This window comes from Gorilla gorilla, chromosome 22 (genome assembly GCF_029281585.2).
Source record: "Gorilla gorilla gorilla isolate KB3781 chromosome 22, NHGRI_mGorGor1-v2.1_pri, whole genome shotgun sequence".
NCBI classification, from domain to species: domain Eukaryota; kingdom Metazoa; phylum Chordata; class Mammalia; order Primates; family Hominidae; genus Gorilla; species Gorilla gorilla.
Genome location: NC_073246.2, coordinates 43,950,076 through 43,973,089, shown reverse-complemented (window position 1 = coordinate 43,973,089; position 23,014 = coordinate 43,950,076). Strand labels below are relative to the sequence as shown.

Here is a 23,014-nt window from a genome sequence, read left to right as displayed (position 1 = left end):
AGTATTCCGGGGGCAAACAGGAATTAAGCCATTCCCACGCCATCTGAGAGAGCCTAGCCGTTACCTTCCCACTCCAGGTTCAGCTTCCGTGGAGACGTGGCTGGAGCTTCCTGGTGACAGACGCACTGGTACGAGCCCTCCAGGTTTGCGCACAGTTCCCTTCCAGAACAGGCATTGAGCTCCTCGTAGAAACACTCATTCACATCTACAGGGAAGGAGAGCAGGACCCACACTCAGCAGTCACAGCTACCTCGTCGTCTTCATCTACCTGCACACACACGGCCTCTGTGGACTCGTGCCACGAATTTGTGCCACGTCGGTTGAGGGGTGCCTTGGGCAGTGATCCCAAGGGGGACTATGGAAGCCTCGTCTTAGAGGGCCCTGTGCGGCTGCTGGCCATCTTCATCCAAGCAGCAGCCCACGTTCAGGCAGGGCTCGTGGCTGGCTCACCAGGCAGCCTCACGTGAGCAAATCACTGTGGGCTGGACTGAGTCTCAGTGGTCATGAAAAGACGGGGCCAAAACATCCCACCCCAAGTGTAAAGCAAATCAGTGGGTGTTTTCTGCGCCAACAAGGAAACCCAGAGCCACCCCTGACGTTCTGAGGCTGGCCCAGGCCACCCAAACAGAACCATCTCACAGCAACCAGCCTCAGACAGGGCCTCTTCATAATGCTGTCTAAGTACAGACAGCGCGATAAGCTCATGTGTCACCCACAAAATACTAATGCCCCTCCCTTGGCCCAAATGAGTGATTATTAGTTCTTTACAAACTATGGCTTATCTTTATGCAATTGTTCCCATCTCTTTTGCTTAGATGTATTGAGATTCCCAGTCGTGGAGTTGCCTCCATTTTCTGACAGCATTCAATTCAGAACAAAATCACACTTCCCTAGACCCAAACCACCCAATGAAAACCCACATCCTATAACAGGTTCTTTCTAACAATCTTTTACTGAGAGACCTCATGGTTCTCCATGGTGTGGGTTCTCCCTCGCTGCCTCGAATAATAAACTCAACTGGTCCACCCACAGGTGTGCTCCTGCAACCTCTGGCCAAAGGTCATTGACAGAGCAGATGACAGAACGAGCACTTTTTTTAATGGCACTAGAGCAATGCAGCTTGGTTTTGAAGAACATGTGCGGATCTGAAGGGAGATCAATGCAATCACAAGAGCTTTCACACGGCTCTGAGCCCTGGCATTGTCACGTGCCTCCTCAGTGTCATAGAAGAGGCTTCACCAAGGCAGCCACCCTCCTGCAAAGCCCTGGGAGCAGCAGACTAGCCTGGCTGCCTCCTGCTTGGGTACAGGAAGCCGTACGGGAGCCCAGGGGTTTGCTTGCGGACTGTCTGTGACTACTATAGCAGCAGGGCTGAGTCGTTGAGACAGAGACCACGTGGGCCCGCAAAGCCAAAAATATTTACTATCTGATCCCTTTTAGATGAGGCTTGCCAATTCCTGACATACAACAACAACAACAAAGAATAGGTAATTTCTTCCAGAAACAAGGCCACGTCTATGTGCTTTGCCAGATACAAATTCAACTTTAGACAAATTGTGCTGAAGGAGCCTTTGGAGTACAAGGATGTCCTTGGCAAGGGTGGGAAAGAGGCGAGAGGGAAATTTAGGAAACCAAAGAACTGAAGAAACAAGTTCTTTGTGTGTGGCTCTGGGATTTGCACTCCAGTGTTCACTAGGATGGAAGGAGAAGCCTGCCGAGGGGGCAGGAGGCCAGAGGGATCCGAGGAGAGATGGAGGGAAGGGGAGAGGGGCGGGAAATGGGGTGCAAAATAAGTTCTCGAGGTCTGCATTTGGGGACTTGGAGTTTACAGGGTGAGCTGAAGATGGGTCCCACACCTGTGGGATGAACACACTTGAACCAGTTATTCTTTTGCTCCTGAACTTAAACCTCCTTTAAAAGACAAAGGACTGGTCTGGCTTTAGCGTCCACCTTGCATTTTGGCTGTTCAGGCACCGCCCTGCAGCCTCCCCAGAGGGAGGATTGAGGGAAGCCCAACCTTGCACCTGGACGCTGATCACTTCATAGACACGCTTCGCAATGTCACCCAGCAGGGTGGAGACGTCAGCCACAGGCAGTGGCCGTGGCAGGCCCAGTAGCAGCCGCGACACTGTGGTGGAGGCGTCCCCAGGGGCTGAGTGCAGGTGGTGGACGGTGGAGGCCATTGGTTGCAGGGCGCTGGTGACCTGTGAAGGCAGAATCAGAGTGTCACACAGCAGAAGGACACCCCGTCAGACAGACGAGGAGACTGAGGCCTGCAGAGCTGAAATGAACTGTCCACACACACGCACCATTATGCTCTTCAGCAAAGAACCTCTACAGTACTTATCTATCCATCACTATCCCAATAGAAGCCCTACAAACCGGAACTATCAGTACCTTTCAGTACCAGTTGTGATAAGCTGAATTCTGTCCCCTAAAATCCATATGTTGAAGTCCTAACCTCCAGTACCTCAGAATGTGACCTTATTTGGAAATAGGGTTACTGCAGATATAATTAGTGAAGGTGGGTTCTAATCCAATATGGCTGGTGCCCTCACAAAAAGGGGAAATTTGGACACAGAAACAGACATGAATGGGGGAAGACAGTGTGAGGAGACAGAGAAGACAGCCGTCTGCAGGCCAAGGAGAGAGGCCTGGAGGCCTCAGGAGGAACCAGCCCTGCTGACACCTTGATTTCAGACTCTTCAGCCCCCAGAACTGTGACAGAATAAGTTTCTGTTGTTTGAAGCCCCCAGTCTGTGGTCCTTGGTTACAGTGGCCCCAGGACACTAATACAGCAGCCAGACCCAGGACCCTCGGTCTTCTGCCCTTGCCAAGACTGCAGGTCTCTTGCAGCTGACAACAGAGAATTAGAACTAGAATTAGACAATTCGAGATCAAAAGCCACGGTCTCCTGTTGTACACATCCAATTATTTTTTTGAGGTTTAATGATCACTTTCCTCATTTCATATGCAGTATTTTTATTTCAGCTTAATATCTTGAAATCTCAACCCTTGGGAAGCCAGGTGAACCGGCAGCTGCACAGCCAGACCAGTGGTCACCAGAACAAACTTTGCCAGCAAACCCCCAAGTCTCCACTGGGAACTCCAAAGGAGGTTTGGGGAGAGCAGGAGTCCTCCGATACACACTTGAAGCACCTTCCTGGGAGGAGATGCAGCTCATAATTTAGCATACAGAACTGGGAACCAGCCCCGACCTCACCAGAACCCCCTATTCAGCAGCAGAAGCAGGCCTCAGAGACCAGCCCCTGCTGGTGCCTGACCCCTGTGCAAGGCAGGCGCTTCTGCAGGGGGTAATGGGCTGGTTGGAGACAAGAAACCTACATGCACGAGGAGACAGCAGGTGGCACGCATCAATATTGAAAACACAACAACCACAACATCTCAGGCCCCACACACATCAGGAAGCTCAGGAACCATCTCAAGCTCTTTACATGTATGATTTAAACTCATGGCCCTGTCTCAGGCAGGGTTATGATTATTTCTATTTATTTACTTTTTATTTACTTAGAGACAGAGTCTCGCTCTGTAGCCCAGGCTGGAGTGCAGTGGCACGATCTCAGCTCACTGCAACCTCCGCCTCCTGAGTTCAAGCAATTCTCCTGCCTCAGCCTCCCCAGTAGCTGGGATTACAGGCACGTGCCACCACGCCTGGCTAATTACTGGATTTCTAGTAGAGACGGGGTTTCGCCATGTTGGCCAGGCTGGTCTTTAACTCCTGACCTCAAGTGATCCGCCTGCCTTGGCCTCCCAAAGTGCTGGGATTACAAGCTTGAGCCACCACTCCTGGCCAATTATTTATGTTTAATGGAGGAGGTATCTCAGGCACAGAGAGGTTAAGTGACTTGCCCAAGGTCACACAGCTGATGAGTGGCAACACTAGGGCCAGGCAGTGTGGCTTCAGAGCTAGTTTCTTACTGGCCAATTGGGCAGTCCCCTTAACAAGCTAAGAGGAAACAGGAATCACTCCTAGCCCGGGCTGTTAAGGCCGAGGCTGCAGACTACCTGTCTAGCAGCTCACTGGCCAGCAGCCCAGAACAACACGAGGTGTGCACCATCTGATCTGGGCTCCCAGCCAGCTTAGTCTAATGGCCAAGGAGCGACCCAACCCTGGGTTTGACACCAAGACACCCAGGGACATATGGGACACACGAAAGATCTGAAGCGCAGAACAGCTACACAGATGCCGAAGGAAAATGCGGGGCCCCTTGTCTGAAAAGTGTTAGGCATTTCCAGAGGCAACAGCAGCACATTAGACCAAGCTGAGGCCCCTCTGAGCACAGGCCCCTGTCAGCAGCCGGCCCTGAAGCCAGACCATCCCCCAGAGAGGGCGGCCCTGGGGACACGCAGCGCCCTGTCCACGCTGGGATTCCCGAGGCTGATGGTGGCCTGAGCTGGAGAAGACATCCTGGTTGGTAATCACTGCTGATGGGCCAGAAAGCATGACCTGTGTCATCAGCAAGGGTCAGCCAGGGTGTTTGTTTTTATCCCCAGGGGACAGTGGGCGACGTCTGGAGACAGTTTTGGATGTCACCCTGGGGTGTGCTTCTGACTTGTGTGGAGAGGCCAGGGGCGCTGCTAACCATCGGACCCCAGGGTGCTCTCCAGCCCTGGGCTACGGTTCCCATCTCAGCACTCCCAGGTTGGTGCTGGCTTCCACGAAGCAGGAGCCAGAACTTGAAGAAATTGGGACTGAGGGTGGTGAGGGAAGAGCTCGGGGCTCTGTCTTTGCTGGGACTGCAGACCCCTGCAAGCTTAGGGATCCGCGTTCTCCACCACGACAGGCGGGCCTATGAGGGTACACACATAACAACTCAGCCAACTACACGCTTCAGTTGTGTGCATTTTGTTGCATGTAAATCATACCTCTTTGAAGCTGATTTTTTAAGAACTAGAATTTGGTTCAGAGTCAGTCATTTGGGGCCATCTGTGGAACATCACCCTCCCCAACCCCCAGGTCCCTTCCACGGCCCCATACCTGGGTCTGCCTGAGCAGCTGCCACAAGGAGGGTGCAGGCAGCCCCCGTCTGTCTCACCTACCAAGGAATGCAGAAGGCGCATGTGGTTCAGGAGCCTGGGGTCCACTTGCTGGAGTTCCTTGAAGTCCATTTTCACCAGTATGGTGACGTTGTACCAGGAGCCCACAGGGTCCCTCTCTGGAGCTGCACAAGGGAAAACACTGATGATTTTGGACCCAGGACAGGTTGAAGTCACAAAAGCCGCTGGGGTGGGAGAGGGGGCAGGAGAGGGAACCAGAGGCCATGAGAGGCCCTGCTCTGCATTTACCTCCCTGCAAAAAGACATCTAGCACAGGAGACGGGGGATCTCCTCACTGCCTGCCCCTCGCTCCTCTCCATCCTAATGTCCCTGAAGACCACCGATCCCTGCTCAGAGGTGAGCTGGGCCTGGGACCCACAGCAGCGGGCGTTCCCTTGAAGAGATCTGCTTAGGAGGTAAATAGAGCCTATCAGCCTCATTATACTGTCCTGGTATGTTGATATAGAAAATTACTTTATACTGTGTCATTATTTTATTGATACTACAAATATTGGATAGTATATATCATATGTAATATGATATATACTATATAATAGCATGTAGTATAATGATATAGTATTATCATATAATAATATCTGATATTATGTATACTATTGCTTTATTACTGCATACCATACTAATGCTATAATATGTATTTTAAATATTAAATAATATGTAACATTATACATATATATATGTATAGGCCATCCCATTCTCCCATTCTCCTGGATGCAGACCCCAATCAAAAGAGAACTTTCCAGACCAGCAGGCACACATCTGAGGTGGCAGGGCCTGCCTATGGGTGCTGTGGCGCTCGTCAGGCCCCTGTGGCACTGCAGGCACAGCCAGCTCCACACCTGCAACTAATCTACCTGGAGCTCCTGGCCTCTCCAGGCAAACTGGGAAATCCGGGTCTCTGCTCCACCAGAAGTGTCTTCCCATTTCAGGGCCCCTAAGAGCGCCATGAGATTTCTCCCCCGAGAGTTCAGTGGCCAGATTTTGACTAAGAAATTATCTAAGAGCAGGCGCTGCCTGTGCACACAGTGGGGGCTCCTGATGAAATCGGTCACTGCTTCTAGAAACACACTCCTCCCCACACCTTCAAACAGATCAGGCCTCACCGAGACCCGCCTTTGCTGCCTGTCCATAAGCATGGCCCGCAGCAGCCTACCTTGGGGTGCAGGGGCCATGCAGCAGCGCCCCCCTGACCAGGGGCAGCACTTCTCAAGTCCAGGACAGTCGGTGTCCAAGCTGCAGGGGGAGGTGGATGGTTCAGGCCCCTCTGCGGGGCAGACCCCGGGTCTTGACGTGAACTGCCCGGACTGATTCAGGGCTGGGAGAAAATGATACAATTAATGATGCTGGCGATAAAAGACAAACCTGATTTGCTGCACAGGGACCTCACGTCGGTGCTTCCTGGTGCTGAAGTCTGCCTGTAGGTCTGTGGCCTGTTCAGGGCCCATCCCCATGCCTGGGCAGACACCCACCCCATTGAAGGGCCATTGGCTTTGGCTTTCATATCCTCTGCCCATCTGTCCTTCCAGGGCAGCTTCAGCTGGGGTCCTAGGTGTCTCTGTTTCCTCTAGGCCTCAGAAGTCCAGGTCCGGGGGGCTCCACCATGCCCTGAAAGGGCCCCTTGCTGCTTCAAGTCCTGATAGCTCATTCATTCATTCATTCATTCAATATTTGTTGAGCACCTGCTATGTGCCGGGCACAATGCCGGGTGCCCAGGGCCCAGCCTTCAGGAAACTTATATTCCACTGGGGGAACAATAGTGCAAGGAGATCTACAGATATTCAGATGGGGTGAGAGCCTCAGGGAATGAAGCAGTGTGGGGGATTGGAAGGACCCTCTGGAGAGGGGCTCATGCCTAGGCTGGGCAGAGGGGAGCTCGGAGCAGCTCTGCAGACATCAGCCCTGGCGCCCACAAGGCGAGGTACAGGCCTGGTGTGGGGTGTGGTGGGGGCCGACCTAGGTGACAGTGCAGGTGAGTGCAGCATGGGACCCTGGGGAGATCAGGTGGGGGCGTCCACAGGATGTGCTGACAGACGGGATGGGGTGTAAGAGAAGAAGAAGCTTCAGGAAGGCTCCCAGGCTTCGGGTCTGGCATCCCTGGGGCTTCATTCCTGAGCTGGGGAAAGCTGCGGGAAGAATGGCCTGGTGTAGACCAGGAGTGTGGCAGTGCAAATGTGAAGTCGGACATGTCCACTGCTCGCCCATGTGGAGACGCATGGCAGAGTGGCACTGGAGGTGGCCACTGAGGCCAGCCCGCTGGCTGTTGGCTGCACAGCTCCCCAGCCCTTCACAGTGTGAGCGCAGCTCAGATGCAGCTCTAGACACAGAAATGCGGCCAGCCTCTGCAGGAGGCAAAGATGAGGAAGGCAAGAGGCCAACCCGGTGGGGTCCCCATGGGAGGTGTGCTGGTCCTGGGGACCAGACCTCAGCCAAGGCTGCAGGGAGGCCACGGTGGGCTTTCCAGAAAAGGGGCTTATAGAGGTCTCAGAAAGCACTGCAGGAGTCTGAGAATCCACCCAAAGGGAAGCTGTCAGGAGTCCGGGGGCTGATGCTCAGGGCTCCAAGAAGCACAAGAGGAGGGCAAAGAGAAGAAACCGAACCCCAGGGGTCAGGAGACAGCAGAGAGTGTGCCCGATGCCGCAGAGCCTGCAGTGTGCCTTTGCCAAGACGGCAGAGGTGGGCCCAGGGCAGGAGATGACCCCATCTCCCAGGACTGAAGGAAGCTGAGAAGATGGGAGCTCCAGGACGAGGCTGAGGGCAGCCATGAGGAGGACACAGAGGGAGGAGGGACCCCAGTGCTGGGCCCCAGAGAAGGCTTGCCCAGCTCTGTGGCCTCCATAGTCAGCCACCCTGACGGTGGGTGCCATGCCCCCCTGGGGCTTTACTCAGAGCTGTCCAGTTCATGCCCAGATACATGGCAAGCTTTGTGTGTCTATGGCCCGGGGATGTTTAGGAGCACAGCTCAAGACCTCTCAGAGCCCAGAAGACTAGAGGAGGCCAGCTGGTAACTGGGTCCTGGACTCACCCCCGCGAGGGTGGGGAAAACTCGTGGGATTGGCCAAGCGGAAGGGCAGCCTCAGCAGGCTGCAGTCCCAGGGACCGGCCTCTCGGGTCCCCCAAGTTCTCTGCAGAGCACTCTGCAACGAAGAAAGAGGTGGCGGCCCTGGCTTCTGTTGGGACCACATCACCAAGGACACTGCTCAGCTGGCCAGAGCAGGGGCAGCCAGAGTCACGGAATATGCAGATAGCCTGCATCCCCGCTCTCCTCACACAGCCCTGTCTGCCTGGCGCCCGGCCTTGCTGTGGGCATTCCTCTCAGCCGCGCTCTCTTTCCTGCTTTGTCCCTGACTCACTCTTCATCTCCTCATCATCCAGGCAGCTCTACCAATGTCCGTGCATGAAAAATGAACGTTGGGTGCAGCTCGAGGAGGGCAACGCCAGGAGCCTGGTGGAGGCTTGCTGAGAATCTGAAGGTCCCTGCTTTGTCTCCCAGCGCAAAAAGCGAAGGCCTCAGGGTTAAGCAGACATGTGGACTAAATGGAAGGTGGGTTCCTGGGACAGAAAAAGACATTCGGGGGAAAACAGGGGAATCCAAATAAACTATGGAGTTTCCTGACAATGCCCAGTGTCGGTTCCTTAGGACAAGTAGTCCCGAGAGCTGTAAGATGCTAACGTTAGGGGAAGCTGGGTTGGGGGGTACAGGACCTTTCTGCATTATCTTTGCAACTTCCCTGCAAATCTAAAACTATTCTAAACTAAAAGCCTATTTAAATAGAAACAATCCCCCCAAAACTGGCTTCTAAAAATAGTTTCCTAATCACCAGAGGCGTGTTTTTAAGTGAAAGGTTTGCATCTTAACTGGCTACTGCCGGGAAGCCCCTCCATCCCTTGGAGTTGGCCAGCTGACTGAGTGCCCTGAGAACGCTGAACAAGTCCAACTTGGTAGAAAGTCACAAATCTCCTTCTTCCCTAACTCAATGCAAACAATAAAACAGAACTGCTCAGCTCCTGGCAACACTGTTAGTCATAGTCCAGTGAGGCAACAGGGGAGCTTTCTGTTTGAGCAACAAAACCCAAGGCTCCCAGGGCTGAGGACTGGGTGGGCTGGGGAGGAGTCGCTCCTGTCTCCCTCCTCCTTCCTCGGGGCCTCTTCGCCTGGTCGGGACAGGAGGTTCTCACCAAAGGGCCCCTGGTCATCAGCATGCGGGGACAGGAAGTTTTGGGGAGTCTCCTGGTCCTCTGGGGGTCCTGGACTTGCCTAATGAGGCTGAGTTTGCCAGGAGGTTGATCCTGTGCAGAACTGGGGTGTCACTGGAGTTACGGAGCATAGCTAAGATGCTGGGTTCCACTTCTCAGAATTCATCCTCAGCGCATAATCCAACTTGTGCACAGTCGTGTTTGTACCGTGTGATGTTCATCACAGCATTATGTATGATAATGAGTAATTGGAAACAACTGACTGTTAAGTGGCAAGAGCTTGCTCAATGAATGCTGATGTGTGTATGAGGTAATGCCATGTGGCCGTAAAAGCATGCAGTGGAGTCATGTTCATGGGCATGAAAGCTGCTGTGGATACATTGCTGAGTGGTAAAATCATGCTACAAATGTCTTGGACACAGTGGCCATCCTCTTGTGAAATGTCTGCCCTGCATAAAGAACATGTGAAAGGTGGTTATTCGTGAGCAGCAGGCTTGGGATTGTTTCATCCTCCTGTTCTTTTCTGTGTTTCCAAATTTTCTGTATGGCTCGTGTGTTCATTTCTGTAATTATATTTTTAAAAACTTAAAATAATGCACCAGTTGTCATCGCATTCCAAATGCTGGACTGAAAAAGTTGAAAAAGTCACTGAAAGTCATATCACGTGTGTGTCCATGCTTCCCTTCCCTTTTTTGCATAAGTCATTATTGAGTGGGAGGAGAAAGGAGGAAACATGTCTGGCATTTTACCACTGTCTGGGGGATAGGACTCCGAGGCGCAGACCTCCGGGCAGCTGAGGTGTGAGTCACCCACACTCGGGCGACCTGGAGGCCCCACCGCAGAGGAAGGAGCATCTCCTGCCCTTCACGCCTCCCGGTGTTTCCAGGGGCCTCCAACATCTGCCAGGTCCAGCTTCGGGCCCTGCTTCATTCTGTACAAATCAGAGTCACGGTGCTCAACAGGTCACTTACTGAAACCATCTCACATCCAGCTCCAAGGAGCCAACCTGCTGTGCGGCATCCCGGAAAAAGGCGGCTTTGATCAAAAGAGCTGTGCAAGCATGGAGAAGTTCGCGCTGCCAAAATCCGGGGTGTAAATCCGCCCACCACAGGCGCCTTCACACCACCAGCATGGTGTCTCTGACCGTGGGGCTGGGAAGAAATGGGATACAGGCCCTCCAGCGGCAGGAGTTGCAGAAGCCTCGTGGGCTGTGCCCTTCACCAGGCCCCGGCACAGGCAGGGACCTTTCTGAGAAAGAACTCCGTGTCCTCAGTGCCCTGAAATGTTCCTCCTCCCACAGTCGCCACAGCCACAGCACTCAAATGCCACAAACTCCCTTACACTAAAGTGCAGCTTGGTAAACCCCCAAAAATCTGCCTGGAGGTCAGAGAGCCCCGGTCCACGTCCCCAGCCTGCCTTCCCAGAACTGTGCCACAGTGGTGGAGGCACGGGCCTCCCCTAGCCTGGATCCCCACATGCAGAGCCAGGGATACTCATTCCTTTGGTGCCCGAGGGATTGGAGGGTCTCCTGCCCTGGCCTCTTAGAAAGAATGCACTCAGACAGTGCCTATTTCCCTCCCTCTTCTCTTCCTTCCTCCTTCTAGATCTGCCCCCTCTTCACTGTGCCAGAGTGAGCCTTCTAGAACCTGAGGGGCCATTACTGAGGGGCTCAGGGCCCACAGGTTGAGTCCACCTCCCCTCATGCCCCACGTCCCTCCCTGTGGCCTCGCTCTCCACTCCCTGCAGCTCCCCAGGGCAGCCCACTCTCACCCACGGGACTCCCTGACTGCAAGGGCATCGCCCTGGTGAGTCCCTAATTAAAGGTGTTAACACTCTAAAAGTGGGGCTGATTCCAACAAGAGGCGCTTCCTGGAGGCTGGTCTGTGAAGGAGGATGCAGGGCAGGTGGTGGGGAGGGGCCTCCCTATCTTCTGGGAGGGAATTAACTTGTTTGTTGCAGCAGGCCAGGGTCTCTTACAGAAGGTGATGGTGGGCATGGGTGGGGCTGGTGTGGCCCTGCAGAGCGGGGGCAGGAAGGGGCTGCTGATCAGCCTCCCCCAGGGCCTCCTCCCCTCACCAGTCCTGACAATGCCAACAGGTAGGAAGAGGTGTGGCCTTCACAGGTAAGACTGGACAGGACAGGGCATGTCCTGACTGCAAAGCCCACATGCTCTAAACCGAGTTGCCGTGGCACCAGCACCTGTGTCCTAATGGCCCCCCGCTATCCCCTAGGAGTGGAGTTGTTGCACAGCAGCAACTGTAGCTCAGCAGGCCCCTCTGTGTGTGTGGCCCTCGAAGAAAGTGGAAATGAGGCCAGGCATCAGGACAGGAAGGGTCTCCTTAGACCAGCACCTGACCAGCATGGCCAAGGCAGAGCCTTATCCTGCCAGTGGCCCTCTAGGGAACCAATGAGAGTACAGAAGGGCCATTGCTCTGGGGTCAGCTGGCCCCGCCTGGTTTCTATTGATGATGGAGGTGTTGCTCTGCGATCAGCTGGCCCCACCTGGTTTCTATTGGTGATGGAGGTGCTGCTCTGGGATCAGCTGGCCCTGCCTGGTTTCTATTGGTGATGGAGGTGCTGCTCTGGGATCAGCTGACCCCGCCTGGTTTCTATTGGTGATGGAGGTGCTGCTCTGGGATCAGCTGGCCCCGCCTGGTTTCTATTGGTGATGGAGGTGCTGCTCTGGGATCAGCTGGCCCTGCCTGGTTTCTATTGGTGATGGAGGTGTTGCTCTGGGGTCAGCTGGCCCCGCCTGGTTTCTGTTGGTGATGGAGGTGTTGCTCTGGGGTCAGCTGGCCCCGCCTGGTTTCTATTGGTGATGGAGGTGTTGCTCTGGGGTCAGCTGGCCCCGCCTGGTTTCTGTTGGTGATGGAGGTGTTGCTCTGGGGTCAGCTGGCCCCGCCTGGTTTCTGTTGGTGATGGAGGTGTTGCTCTGGGGTCAGCTGGCCCTGCCTGGTTTCTATTGGTGATGGAGGTGTTGGTTATGGTGGTATTGTTTTAACACTCCTGAAAGAGGAACATGCCTGTTAACAGCACACCCGAAACCATCAGGCCCTCTCTCTGCCTGGCCCTCTGAACGGGGCAACAGAAACGCATCAACTCTCCCTGTCATCAGTGAAATAGCACTGGGGGCTGAGGGAGGGCCCACTCAGGATGGCCCAGCATGCAGGTCTATGCAGACCCCAGACTCTACAATCTGTGAACCTTGGTTTCTGTAGGAGGCAGACACCTTGGTTTGCGGAGTCCACGCTCCATTCTGCTGTTGTCCTGGTCTTGTAATGCCCAACCTTGTTTTTACTAACCCTGTTTTTAGGCTTGTTTCCATCTGAATGGACTCTCCCTTAGCTAAGAGAGCCAGACAGACTCCATCTTGCCTCTTTCACTGGCAGCCCCTTCCTCAAGGACTTAACTTGTGCAAGCTGACTCCCAGCACATCCAAGAATGCAATTAACTGATAAGATACTGTGGCGAGCTATATCCACAGTTCCCAGGAATTCGTCTGATTGATAACGCCCAAAGCCTCGTGTCTTATAATAGTCTTAAAGCCCCTGCACCTGGAATTGTTTACTTTTCTGTAACCATTTATCCTTTTAACTTTTTGCCTACTTTATTTCTGTAAAATTGTTTTAACTAGACCCCCGCTCCCCTTTCTAAACCAAAGTATAAAGGAAAATCTAGCCCCTTCTTCGGGGCCGAGAGAATTTTGAGCGTTAGCCGTCTCTCGGTCGCCGGCTAATAAAAGACTCTTAATTCGTCTCAAAGTATGGCATTTTCTCTAACTCACCTGGGTACAACAGTCTCAGGCCACAAGGATGGGTCCTGCAGGATCCCCTTCGGGGCACCCAGGAGCTGGTGGCTTCTGCACTCTGGAGGTCACAGCCCTTATGTCTCAGTGACCCTGGCCAACACCAAGCTGGAGCCATACATCCCCACATCCCTCCACAGTGTGGGTGCGAGGCAGGACCTTCTGACTGTACAGAAACTCATTGCAGATCTGGTATTGACTCAGAAATTAGCAGCCACCACACACACACACACACACACACACACACACACACAAACCCCTCCCCTGGAAGAGATCACCTGTGTGTCAGTAGGCTGAGCCCTGAGTCCCTGCCCTATCCCAACGGCTCAGACCCTGGCCTGGCATAACCACACAGGTCACCCTGGTAACTGGCCCCAAGCATCCTACAGGAAGGCAGCTTCCAAACTGCACTGAGGAACCGGGAGGACTTGGGGGCCTCTGAGCACTTAGGGTGGTAGGCTCGGGGCTCCTTCCAGCTCTTTCACGTATTGGAGTTCAGAATAGGATTTTGGCTACGAAAGCATTTCACTGTAGCTTTTAGAAAGAAAAGGCTGCTGTAGAAGAGAGTTCAGTGCTGGCTTTCACACTCAGCGGTATATGAGAATCACTCTGGGAGCTTTGAAAACTTTCGACACCCATGCCACACCCCAGACCAATTCCCTGACACTCTGTCAACACCCTGGGCCAATTCCCTCACACTCTCTCAGGAAGAGACCCAGACATCTGCATTTTTAAAGCCATCCAGGAGCCCTCTGAGAACAGCAGAGGTTCTCAAAGTGGGGTCCCTGGGCCAGCAGCGTCAGTGTCACCCAGGAACTTGTCAGGAGGGCAAATTCTTATACTTCACCCCCACCCACGGACTCAGAAACCTGGGAGTGGGGCCAGGGAAAGCCCTGCCGATGACCTGCTGCCTGGTCAAGGCTGGGAGCCGTGCTCCTGGAAGATCTAGCAAGTTCAGGGCCAATGGATGCCAACGGTGACTGTCCCATCAGGCGTCTCGACGGCAAGGGTGGCCCCGCCCCAGCCCAGCAGCCCTGGACTCACGCAAGACACAGTAGAGGCCGAGCTGTTCATAGCCCTCACAGCAGTCGGTCACGTTCCTGGACTCGGGGACCTCCACTACCAGGTACTGGGTCCGGTAAACCATCTTAGGGCACCGCCTCCAGGGGATCCAGCCGCCGCAGGACACATAGGACGTGTAGGACGTCTGCACGGCCTCCACCTTCTGTACAGTGTGGGTCACACGGTGGCTGCACAGCTGGTAGCCCAACAGGGAGAGGCCTTTTTCTAAAAGAGGCAAGCAAGAAGGCGACTGAGAACACCAGGATCAGATCCGTGCGAGTGGTTATCCGCAAGGCGTCCCTCTGCAATAGCAAGTGAGACCACACCTCCCGCACTCGGGCAGGCCTCTCAGAAGCTGCCCACCGGCCCTCTCCACCGGCCTTTGCCTGCTAGTGCACCAGGAAGGCTGTTGCATGAGTGAGCACAGAAGAATAAAGCATAAACGTAGGCTGGCCTGCTAAGAAAGCCGCCGTGACCGAGGAGGAGGTGCCACCTGGGCCCCACGCATGCTTCCTGAAGCACAGAGTTCTCACGGTCCATATACGAAGGAGAGAGCACAGCGCTGGAATCAACGCTTAGAGATCACATCCCTTTGTTCTGCTCCATGTGAGCTGATTCCACAGGCCGTAGAATCTCGTGCACATCTACATCTTAGTCCCCCTGAGCCTCAAGGTTGCCACATAGGACGTGAATGTGCAGCAGTTCCCTCCACAGTGCAAACTGAAGGCCTGCTGTGGCCAGGACATGACAATGACGGCTTTCTTTTCAATGAGGTGGAAGACAAGTAAGCAGGTACTTAAAGCACCTGTGGAGTGGGGTCGCTCTGTGGCAAGTGTGTGAGAAGTTTGTTGATGATAAAAGACCAGCTCAGGCCGGGCGCGGTGGCTCACACCTGTAATCCCAGCACTTTGGGAGGCTGAGGCAGGCGGATCACTCAAGCTCAGGAGTTCGAGACCAGCCTGGCCAACATGGTGAAACCCCCATCTCCAGCAAAAATATTTTTTAAAAATTAGCCGGGTGTGGGCTGGGCACAGTGGCTCATGCCTATAATCAATCCCAGCACTTTGGGAGGCCGAGGTGGGCGGATCACGAGGTCAGGAGATCGAGACCATCCTGGCTAACACAGTGAAAGCCCTTCTCTACTAAAAATACAAAAAATTAGCCGGGAGTGGTGGTGGGCGCCTGTAGGCCCAGCTACTTGGGAGGCTGAGGCAGAATGGCGTGAACCCAGGAGGCGGAGGTTGCAGTGAGCCAAGATTGCGCCACTGCACTCCACCCTGGGTGACAGAGTGAAGACTCCCTCTGAAGAAAAAAACAAAAATAAAAAATAAAATAAAAAACTGTGGGCCGGGCGCGGTGGCTCACGCCTGTAATCCCAGCACTTTGGGAGGCCGAGGTGGGCGGATCACGAGGTCAGGAGATCGAGACCATCCTGGCTAACACGGTGAAACCCCGTCTCTACTAAAAATACAAAAAAAAAAAATTAGCCGGGCGTGGTAGTGGGCACCTGTAGTCCCAGCTACTCGGGAGGCTGAGGCAGGAGAATGGCGTGAACCCGGGAGGTGGAGCTTGCAGTGAGCCGAGATCGCGCCACTGCACTCCAGCCTGGGCGACAAAGCAAGACTCCGTCTCAAAAAAAAAAAAAAAAAAAAAAAAAAAATTGTGGTGGCTGGTGCCTGTAATCCCAGCTACTCAGGAGGCTGAGGCAGGAGAATTGCTTGAACCCAGGAGGCGGAGGTTGCAGTGAGCCTAGATTATGTGACTGCACTCCAGCCTGGGTGACAGAGCGAGACTCCATCTCAAAAAAAAGACCAGTTCAACTTTTCAGCTGTTACCACTGTGATCAGGAGGAGGCACAGTCACCCCCGCTGCAGGACAAGCATCAAGTTTACCCTGTCAGGCCCCACACATCTCTCACTGGAGCCTGGTTCCTTTACACAAGGTCCACCGCCCCTCCATCAACGTGATTACTCCGTTCTCGAGACCCCTGGCCCCATGACATTCACCACGAGACTCTTTGGTCATGGACATCCCCTGACGTGGTGCCTGGGCTTCCCATCTCCCTGGGAGCCCCTACTGCCTAGTTTGAATTGATTGTGTTCCTCCAAAACTTAGTGTGTTAAAGTCCTAAACCCCAGTAACTCAGAATATGACCTTATCTGCAGTAATGTCTTACGGAGGGTATCAAGTTAAAGTGGAGACATTAGGGTGGATCCTAATACAATATGACTGGCCATTATACTAAAGGGAAATGTGGAGACAGACAGGCACACAGGGAGAAGGTAGAGACCAGGGTGATGCTTCTACCTGTCAAGGAACACCAAAGATTGCCAGCAGCTCCAGAAGCTGGAGGCCCGGAGCAGAGACTCCTGCAGGGGCTCGGGAGGAGCCAGCCCTGCCCGCAACTTCATCTTAGACTTCCGGCCTCCAGAACTGTGACCGAATCCATTTCTGCTGTTTAAGCCACCCAGGCTGTGTTTCTTTGTTACAGCAGCCCTAGCCAGTGCAGACAGGGATGGTGAAGGGTCCCCTCCAGCTCCCCCGTGGCACCTAGCAGGGGGCCCTGAGTACATGGACTCTCAGTGCAGGATGAACGGAGGATTTGACATACAGTGCTTGCATTTCAGACACTCAACCCCTGAGCTCTAAGCTTTACTAGACTGTACCCCCAAGAGGTGGGGGCTCAGTATTACAGTTGATTTCCCTCAATGAGTAGCTGGATTGATTTCTGGGGAGGAACACAGAGATGGGAGCAGAAATGATCACAAAACCACTGCTGTCCTTATTCGCTCCACTGGGGCAGCATCTCTGAAGATTCCCTCCTTGGACCTCGCAGCAACCTACAAGTGTGCAGAAAGCAGGACTCCAGGGGCTTGTTACTCACCCCAGGAAGAAACAGGGCAGAGCCAGCCCTCAAACACGGTGAGGGAAGAGGCTGCAGATTTGCTCTGGGCAGAACACAGGTGCTGGACCACAGGCTTGCTGCACAGCGACCCCACTCCACAAGCAACAGGGACTGGAGCTGCAACCTCCTCTGGGGGCTGAACCCCAAATCACTCTGCGGGCTCAGCAGGGCCTCTGGGGATGGGGACCACCTGCTGCTTGGCATCACCAGTGGGGTAGTTACTGTGAGCTCTGCAAAGGAACGGGAGGTCCTCATCGTACGGGGTGGAACAGGACAAATCAAATCAGCTTCCGGGACCAGGGCAGCTTGGCTGAGAGCCTAGAGGTGACTTGCATGAAGAACGGTGGAATATGGCCGGAAGGAACGCGCTCACCTACTCAGTGACCATGCCGAGCTAGGCAAAGGCCGAGGACTTCCTGCACCAAGAACTCAGCAGAGTGGATCTAGCTTGCGTTTTTCATCGTAACCTGAGCAGAGATGCCAATCACATTAAGGACACTTACAGCTCCTGGTGTCTAGAGAGGTGCCAGGGCCCCACCTGATCGTTACATGGCCCCAGCTGGTCCGCAGCAGAGCCGTCCTGCACACACGTGCACATGCACACACACACACGCGCGCACGTGCACACACACACTCATCTCCTGTGGAACCCGGGAGATGTTTGCCCTGTTTTGTTTTTAACATTTTATCCAAGGTCACGTGCCATCCCAAGCCTGGCTTCTTGGCCAAGCCCAGAGAAGAAAGCAGTTAGCAGATCCTGCCATTCCATAAAGACCCACAAGGGCCATCAGAGCAGGAGCCGGGGGTCTTGGATTCCGGTCTCAGAGATGGGAAAGCCTAATGCTCTGGGGCCAACAGGAGTCCTGGGGTCAGATGGACCTGCGCTCACACCCGGGCTCACAAACCCCTGTTGCATGATTGCGCCCATGTCATGCCCTCCCAGTGCCCCTCTCTTGTCATCTGTGACATAACAGCCATGTCCTGTGGCTGCAAAAGGCTGAAGTGGGGTCATGCCTGTGAAGGCAGTGCTGGCACACAGGGAAAATTCGGGGCGAGCACGCGTGGGGTTGCTGAGGTTCTGCCCCGTGTCCTCATATACAATGAGGGGTTCTGGAAACACCTCCTAAGACCTTCTCCAGCTTCCCAGGATTCCCACCCATTATGCATCTGAACTGTGGGGTCTACACATTACCTGTTCCAATGGGAAAATCCATTTCACAAATCACAAAGCAAAATCCTGCTTCTGGGTGAAAAACGTTAAAGTAGTACAAAAACGTAGTTGATTTTAGAAACAGAATGGATTCCTTTAAATTTGTAACTGAATATGACAGATTTTAAGAGGAAAATGATTTTAAAATTCTGCAGTCCCATTTCCCTGGATTCTGGGGTTTCAGAACTCCCGTGTGTTTTTTAGAAGCTGCTCTGCTCTCCGCATGCCTGGGAAAACTCCGGACAGAGCCCTGGTGCAGCCTCTGGCTCCTGTGGTGACTCTGCCCTGTGAGCTGTGTGGCCTGGGCGAGTCCCTGATCCATTCTGGGTCTCCCTTTCTTTTTTGTTTTTGTATTGTGGCTTTTTTTGTTTGTTTGTTTGTTTGGGGGCTTTTGCTCTGCCGCCCAGGTTGCAGTGCAGTGGAGCAATCTTAGCTCACTGCAGCCTGGACCTCCCAAGCTCAAGTGATCCTCCCATCCCAGCCTCCTGTGTAGCTGGGACCACAAGTGTGCACCACCATGGCTGGCTAATTTTTTCTTTTTTTTTGGTACAGATGGGGTCTCATGATGTTGCCCAGGCTAGGTCTCCTTTTTTTTTTAAATCTGTAAGCGAGGACTTGAATGCACCAAGGTTCAGGAGACCTTGCTTCTGCGTCTGTAGGAGCTCACTGTTCTCAGTGGGATCTGAGGACCCACAGCATCTGCATCACCCACAGACATGTAGAGTTCCAGGCCCTGCACCCCAGACCTGCTGGCTAAGAATCTGCATTTTACCCCTACGAACGCCCAGGTGATTCAGCAACAGGTTCCCACTGGGGGAGTCCTCTTCCCAAAACCCTACCCGGCACTCCTGCTCCACCTCCACATCTGCTACCATGTGCGCTTACGGAAAAGCTTGTCCACAAAAGAACAGATGTCGCCTCTCCAAGCAGAGGCGTCCTTGCCTGCCCAGGTCTCCGCAGGGGGCTGTCCTCATGAGACCCATGCCAGGGAGCCCCTGTCCTTAAGAACTGCCCATGCCAAGCCCAGACCCCTCACCTGTGAAGCCGCTGGCCTGGCTTGGGCCCACAGCACTGACCAGAGCCAGCAGTGCCAGCCCCGAGGTCCTGAGCATCGTCCGGCAGTGGTGGAAGTACAGGGCTCTGGGCCTCTACCAAGAAGCCTGGGTCTCTGCTACGCCAGGGCTCATAGGGGCCTGAGCTGCCTGGACCTGGAGAAACGGCCTTTCTGTCCCCTGTGCTGCTGCAGGTGGCAATGACTTCAGAGGAAGCACCGCTGGGAGCAGTCCCTTATGCCTGCTCGTTAACACCCACCATTGCCATGGCCGTTTCCTTGGGGGCTCCTGCATGTCACAGCCTATTCTGCTCCAAGCAGATGGCATCTTTTAGGAAAGGTGAGTACCCAAAAGCCCAGACCTCATCGCTGGATCCCATCTCGTTGTTACGCAGAAAACACATTTGAGACCCAAATCTGAGTCTCTCCATCAACACGGAGTATTCTCTTACCCTATCGTTCTGAACTGGCAGAAGAAAACAGCGTCAAATCAAAGTGGTACATCACGTTCAGAAAAGCGTCCTTCACACGGTTCCACAATGCAGTTGAAAAGTCACAAAAATGTCCAGGTGCTTTGACCCAGTCCTCTCCTCCCGGAGCTTGGGCTGAGAGCACGAAGCTGTGGTCACAGGGATGTGCATTACTTATTATGACTTAAAGTGGGAAATTACATAATTGGACAGCCACAGGAGAGTGGGAGAGTAATTATTACAGAGCATCTGGATGCAGCATTACACGGGCGTTGAAATGCTCACCATGAAGTTTTAGTAGCATAAACAAATACTTCACAATGTGAAGTCAAAACAGCAACGCATGCAATTTCATCTCCATGAAAGTGACAACTCTGTACAGTTATATAAGCATGGAGAAAACTCCAGAAAGGGCCCTGGGACAGGAAGAAAACATTTTGAGGAGTGATAAGAATACAGGTGATTAATGTTTTATTTCAGTAGTCATCATGGTATATGTGAAGTAGATTTCTAAATCTCATGTTAAGTTCTTTCTAGCTCATGATGTTTTCATACCACACCGTTGATTGCCTCTCACTTCTTAGTGTTGACTGCTGAAGCCCAATTTTTAACATTGGATGAAGAAGATCTTGTTGATTTTACTGAGGAAACATTCAGATGAATTAACAAAGATTCACGTTGGCTGCATGGTTCGGGAGCATAATTCCCTGGTGTTCTAGATACAAAACGATTCCTCCAGAAGGGACCTTCTCACCTAACTCCCGCACCAACGTTGCTACCTCTTTTATTCTCTGTAGATTAATCTCTGAGATGATGAACTGCTGCATTTGCTTGGCTAATGACTAAACGTCAGATGCCATGACAAGAATACAAAAAGGAGGCTGGAAATGATCTCACAGCAAAGGGGCTGCGTACAACGGGTGTCCTTGGAACACAGCAGCTTTTATAGAAAACCAAAAGCTTCACGCAGAATTGGCTCATTAAAAAACGTTTTCATAGGAAAAGAATAAATGTTAAAGCTATTATATAATACTCAAGAAAGTGAAATTTTATTAACACTAAAAGAATAAAAAGTATTATGATTTAAGTAAATCTGAACATTTTAAAATGCAAGATGAATTTGTATTATCTTGTATATATCATCTCAAAATGTTTGCTACTATAATGTATGAATGTCTATAAAATATCAAGGTAAATCAGGGATAATATTACAGGTTAAAACTCAAAATTCGTCTGGTGCACCGTTGTCTCTCATCTTCACGATTGCCCTATGAAATAGGTCCTTTGTCCCTATTATATAGGTGAGAAAACAGGTTCAGAAAGGCCACACAGCCAGTAAACAAGAGAGTAAACCCAGGCTTGTCTAAGCCTCAAGCCGCAGTTCTTCACACTCCACTCCACTGCTGGTCTGTCATGATTTAACCACAGACCCCAAGACAGGGGAACAAAGTCAAGACATTTTACCAGTTGAGGACTTCATAATAATTTACAATCATCCATAAAATGTCATTGTAACATGCTGTCTCTTTATATTAAAATGATTAAAGAAAAAAATCCCAAAATTAACAGTCTGTTTCTAGCTTGGTCTCTCCTTCAGCCTCCGTTTTATTGAGGCACAATGAAAGATACCCCTGCTGCTGTGTGTGTGTGTGTGTGTGTGTGTGTGTGTGTGTGTGTGTGTGTTTCTGTCTGTGTTTTGTCCACGGAAGGCATTTTTCTCCAGTTATCCTTTATACATATTTTCCTGCATGATGGCCAGAGGGATTTTCCACGTTTGCCCTCTCCATATAAACACTCTGAGGAGAAAAACAACCCCATACTGTAACCCAACAGGGAGAGAATTCTCCAGCACTTGGTGTCCTACACTGCCGGGGTGTGTCTTCCACAGTCCATCCAGCAGAGAGCCCCAAATTCGCTCAGGGCCTCTGTGCAGAAAGGCCAGCATCCCCCACACAGCATCCAAGGGCTGGAGAGACAATGGAGGCCACTGGTGTGCCATGCTGGCTTTCAGGGCACACATGCCCAGGCATTCACACCCACTCACACTCACATACATGCGCTCACACTGGGCATAAACACAGACACATCCACACTCACATGTGCACCGACACATACAGACACACTCACACAAGTCCACACACATACTGACACACGTTCACACTTACACACACTTACAAACACAAACTCATATGCCACATCACTCACTCATGCATGCTCATTCACACATGCCCACACTAACACATGTACACATATTCACTCATATGTATATGGGCATGCATGGTAACGGCTGCCAGGCAGGTGCAGGCAGAAAGAGGCAGGGTGGGAGAAGCCCTCATCTCCAAGGGGTGGCCTTTCAGGGAAAGCTGGTTGTGATGGAGAATGTGAGGACAAGCTAGGGAGGAGAGTCATGCAACCAAAAAATGGTTTGGACTTGGAAGAGACCTTGAGTCATCCGGCCCAGCAACCAGCCCATCCAGGTGGCTCTCCGACAGCGGCGGTGACTTAACACCCTGTTTCTCGGGGTGTGGGTGGGGACAACCTGCATGGGGAGGGAACATATAGAAAATGCAGGCTCCCAGCCTCGCCCCTCTCTCAGGCACTGGAGGATAGGCCCCCCGGCATCCGGGTGACTTGGGTGCTCACACGACCTTGGGGACGGGACCCCGTCCTCCTGAACACCAGGCCACGAATCCAGTGGGATGGCCCCTTCTGTGGACAGATGGCTCTGCCTGAAAATTCCTCACTATGTGGAATCAAGGTTGGCCTTCCTGCTGGAACGACCACACCCGAGAAGCCTGGTCCACCTTCACACTGGACAGTGAGTGCCACTCCTCCATGTGGCAGCCTTCGGACCCTTCTGGAGAGTTCTCCGGGCCGCCTCTGTTTTGCTCCCCTCCCCCATCTCTCTCTCCCTCACTCACACAGACACGTGCCCTCGTCTTTGTCTCTGTTTCCGTTTGCCTTTGCAGAAGCTCGGCTTTCTTATCACAGCCCGAATGACTTTTCCTTTTTCACATTCCACTTCGGAGACTGTGGCCCTCCACGGGCAGCAGCTGCCGGGTTGGATGGAAAGCGAGGGTGCGGCCTGGGGTTGGGACATTGTCTCCAGGCCCCAAGGAGCAGCGTGGGCCTGTCGCTTTCTCGTGGCAAGGCCAGAGCAGATCGGAAGGCGAAGAGACACAAGAAACTCCCAGAAGAGGCGCCCAGGCCTTCAGAGGTGCTTCTGTAACACAGCAAAGGC

At 52.9% G+C, this 23,014-nt stretch overlaps 1 protein-coding gene across 1 annotated transcript in view; it reads right to left on the bottom strand.

Annotated features, from left to right (window-relative positions):
• UMODL1 (uromodulin like 1) overlaps positions 1-19,364 on the bottom strand; it is a 72,359-nt gene extending 52,995 nt beyond the window's left edge. The window contains exons 1-6 of the mRNA XM_055373635.2: positions 19,289-19,364; positions 14,120-14,362; positions 6,230-6,391; positions 5,062-5,183; positions 2,018-2,204; positions 65-205 (exon numbers count right to left, since the gene is read on the bottom strand). Of these exons, the coding sequence (XP_055229610.1) occupies positions 65-205; positions 2,018-2,204; positions 5,062-5,183; positions 6,230-6,391; positions 14,120-14,362; positions 19,289-19,364 (931 nt within the window). The remainder of the gene's footprint in view (positions 1-64; positions 206-2,017; positions 2,205-5,061; positions 5,184-6,229; positions 6,392-14,119; positions 14,363-19,288) is intronic.
• Between the last annotated feature and the right edge of the window lie 3,650 nt (positions 19,365-23,014).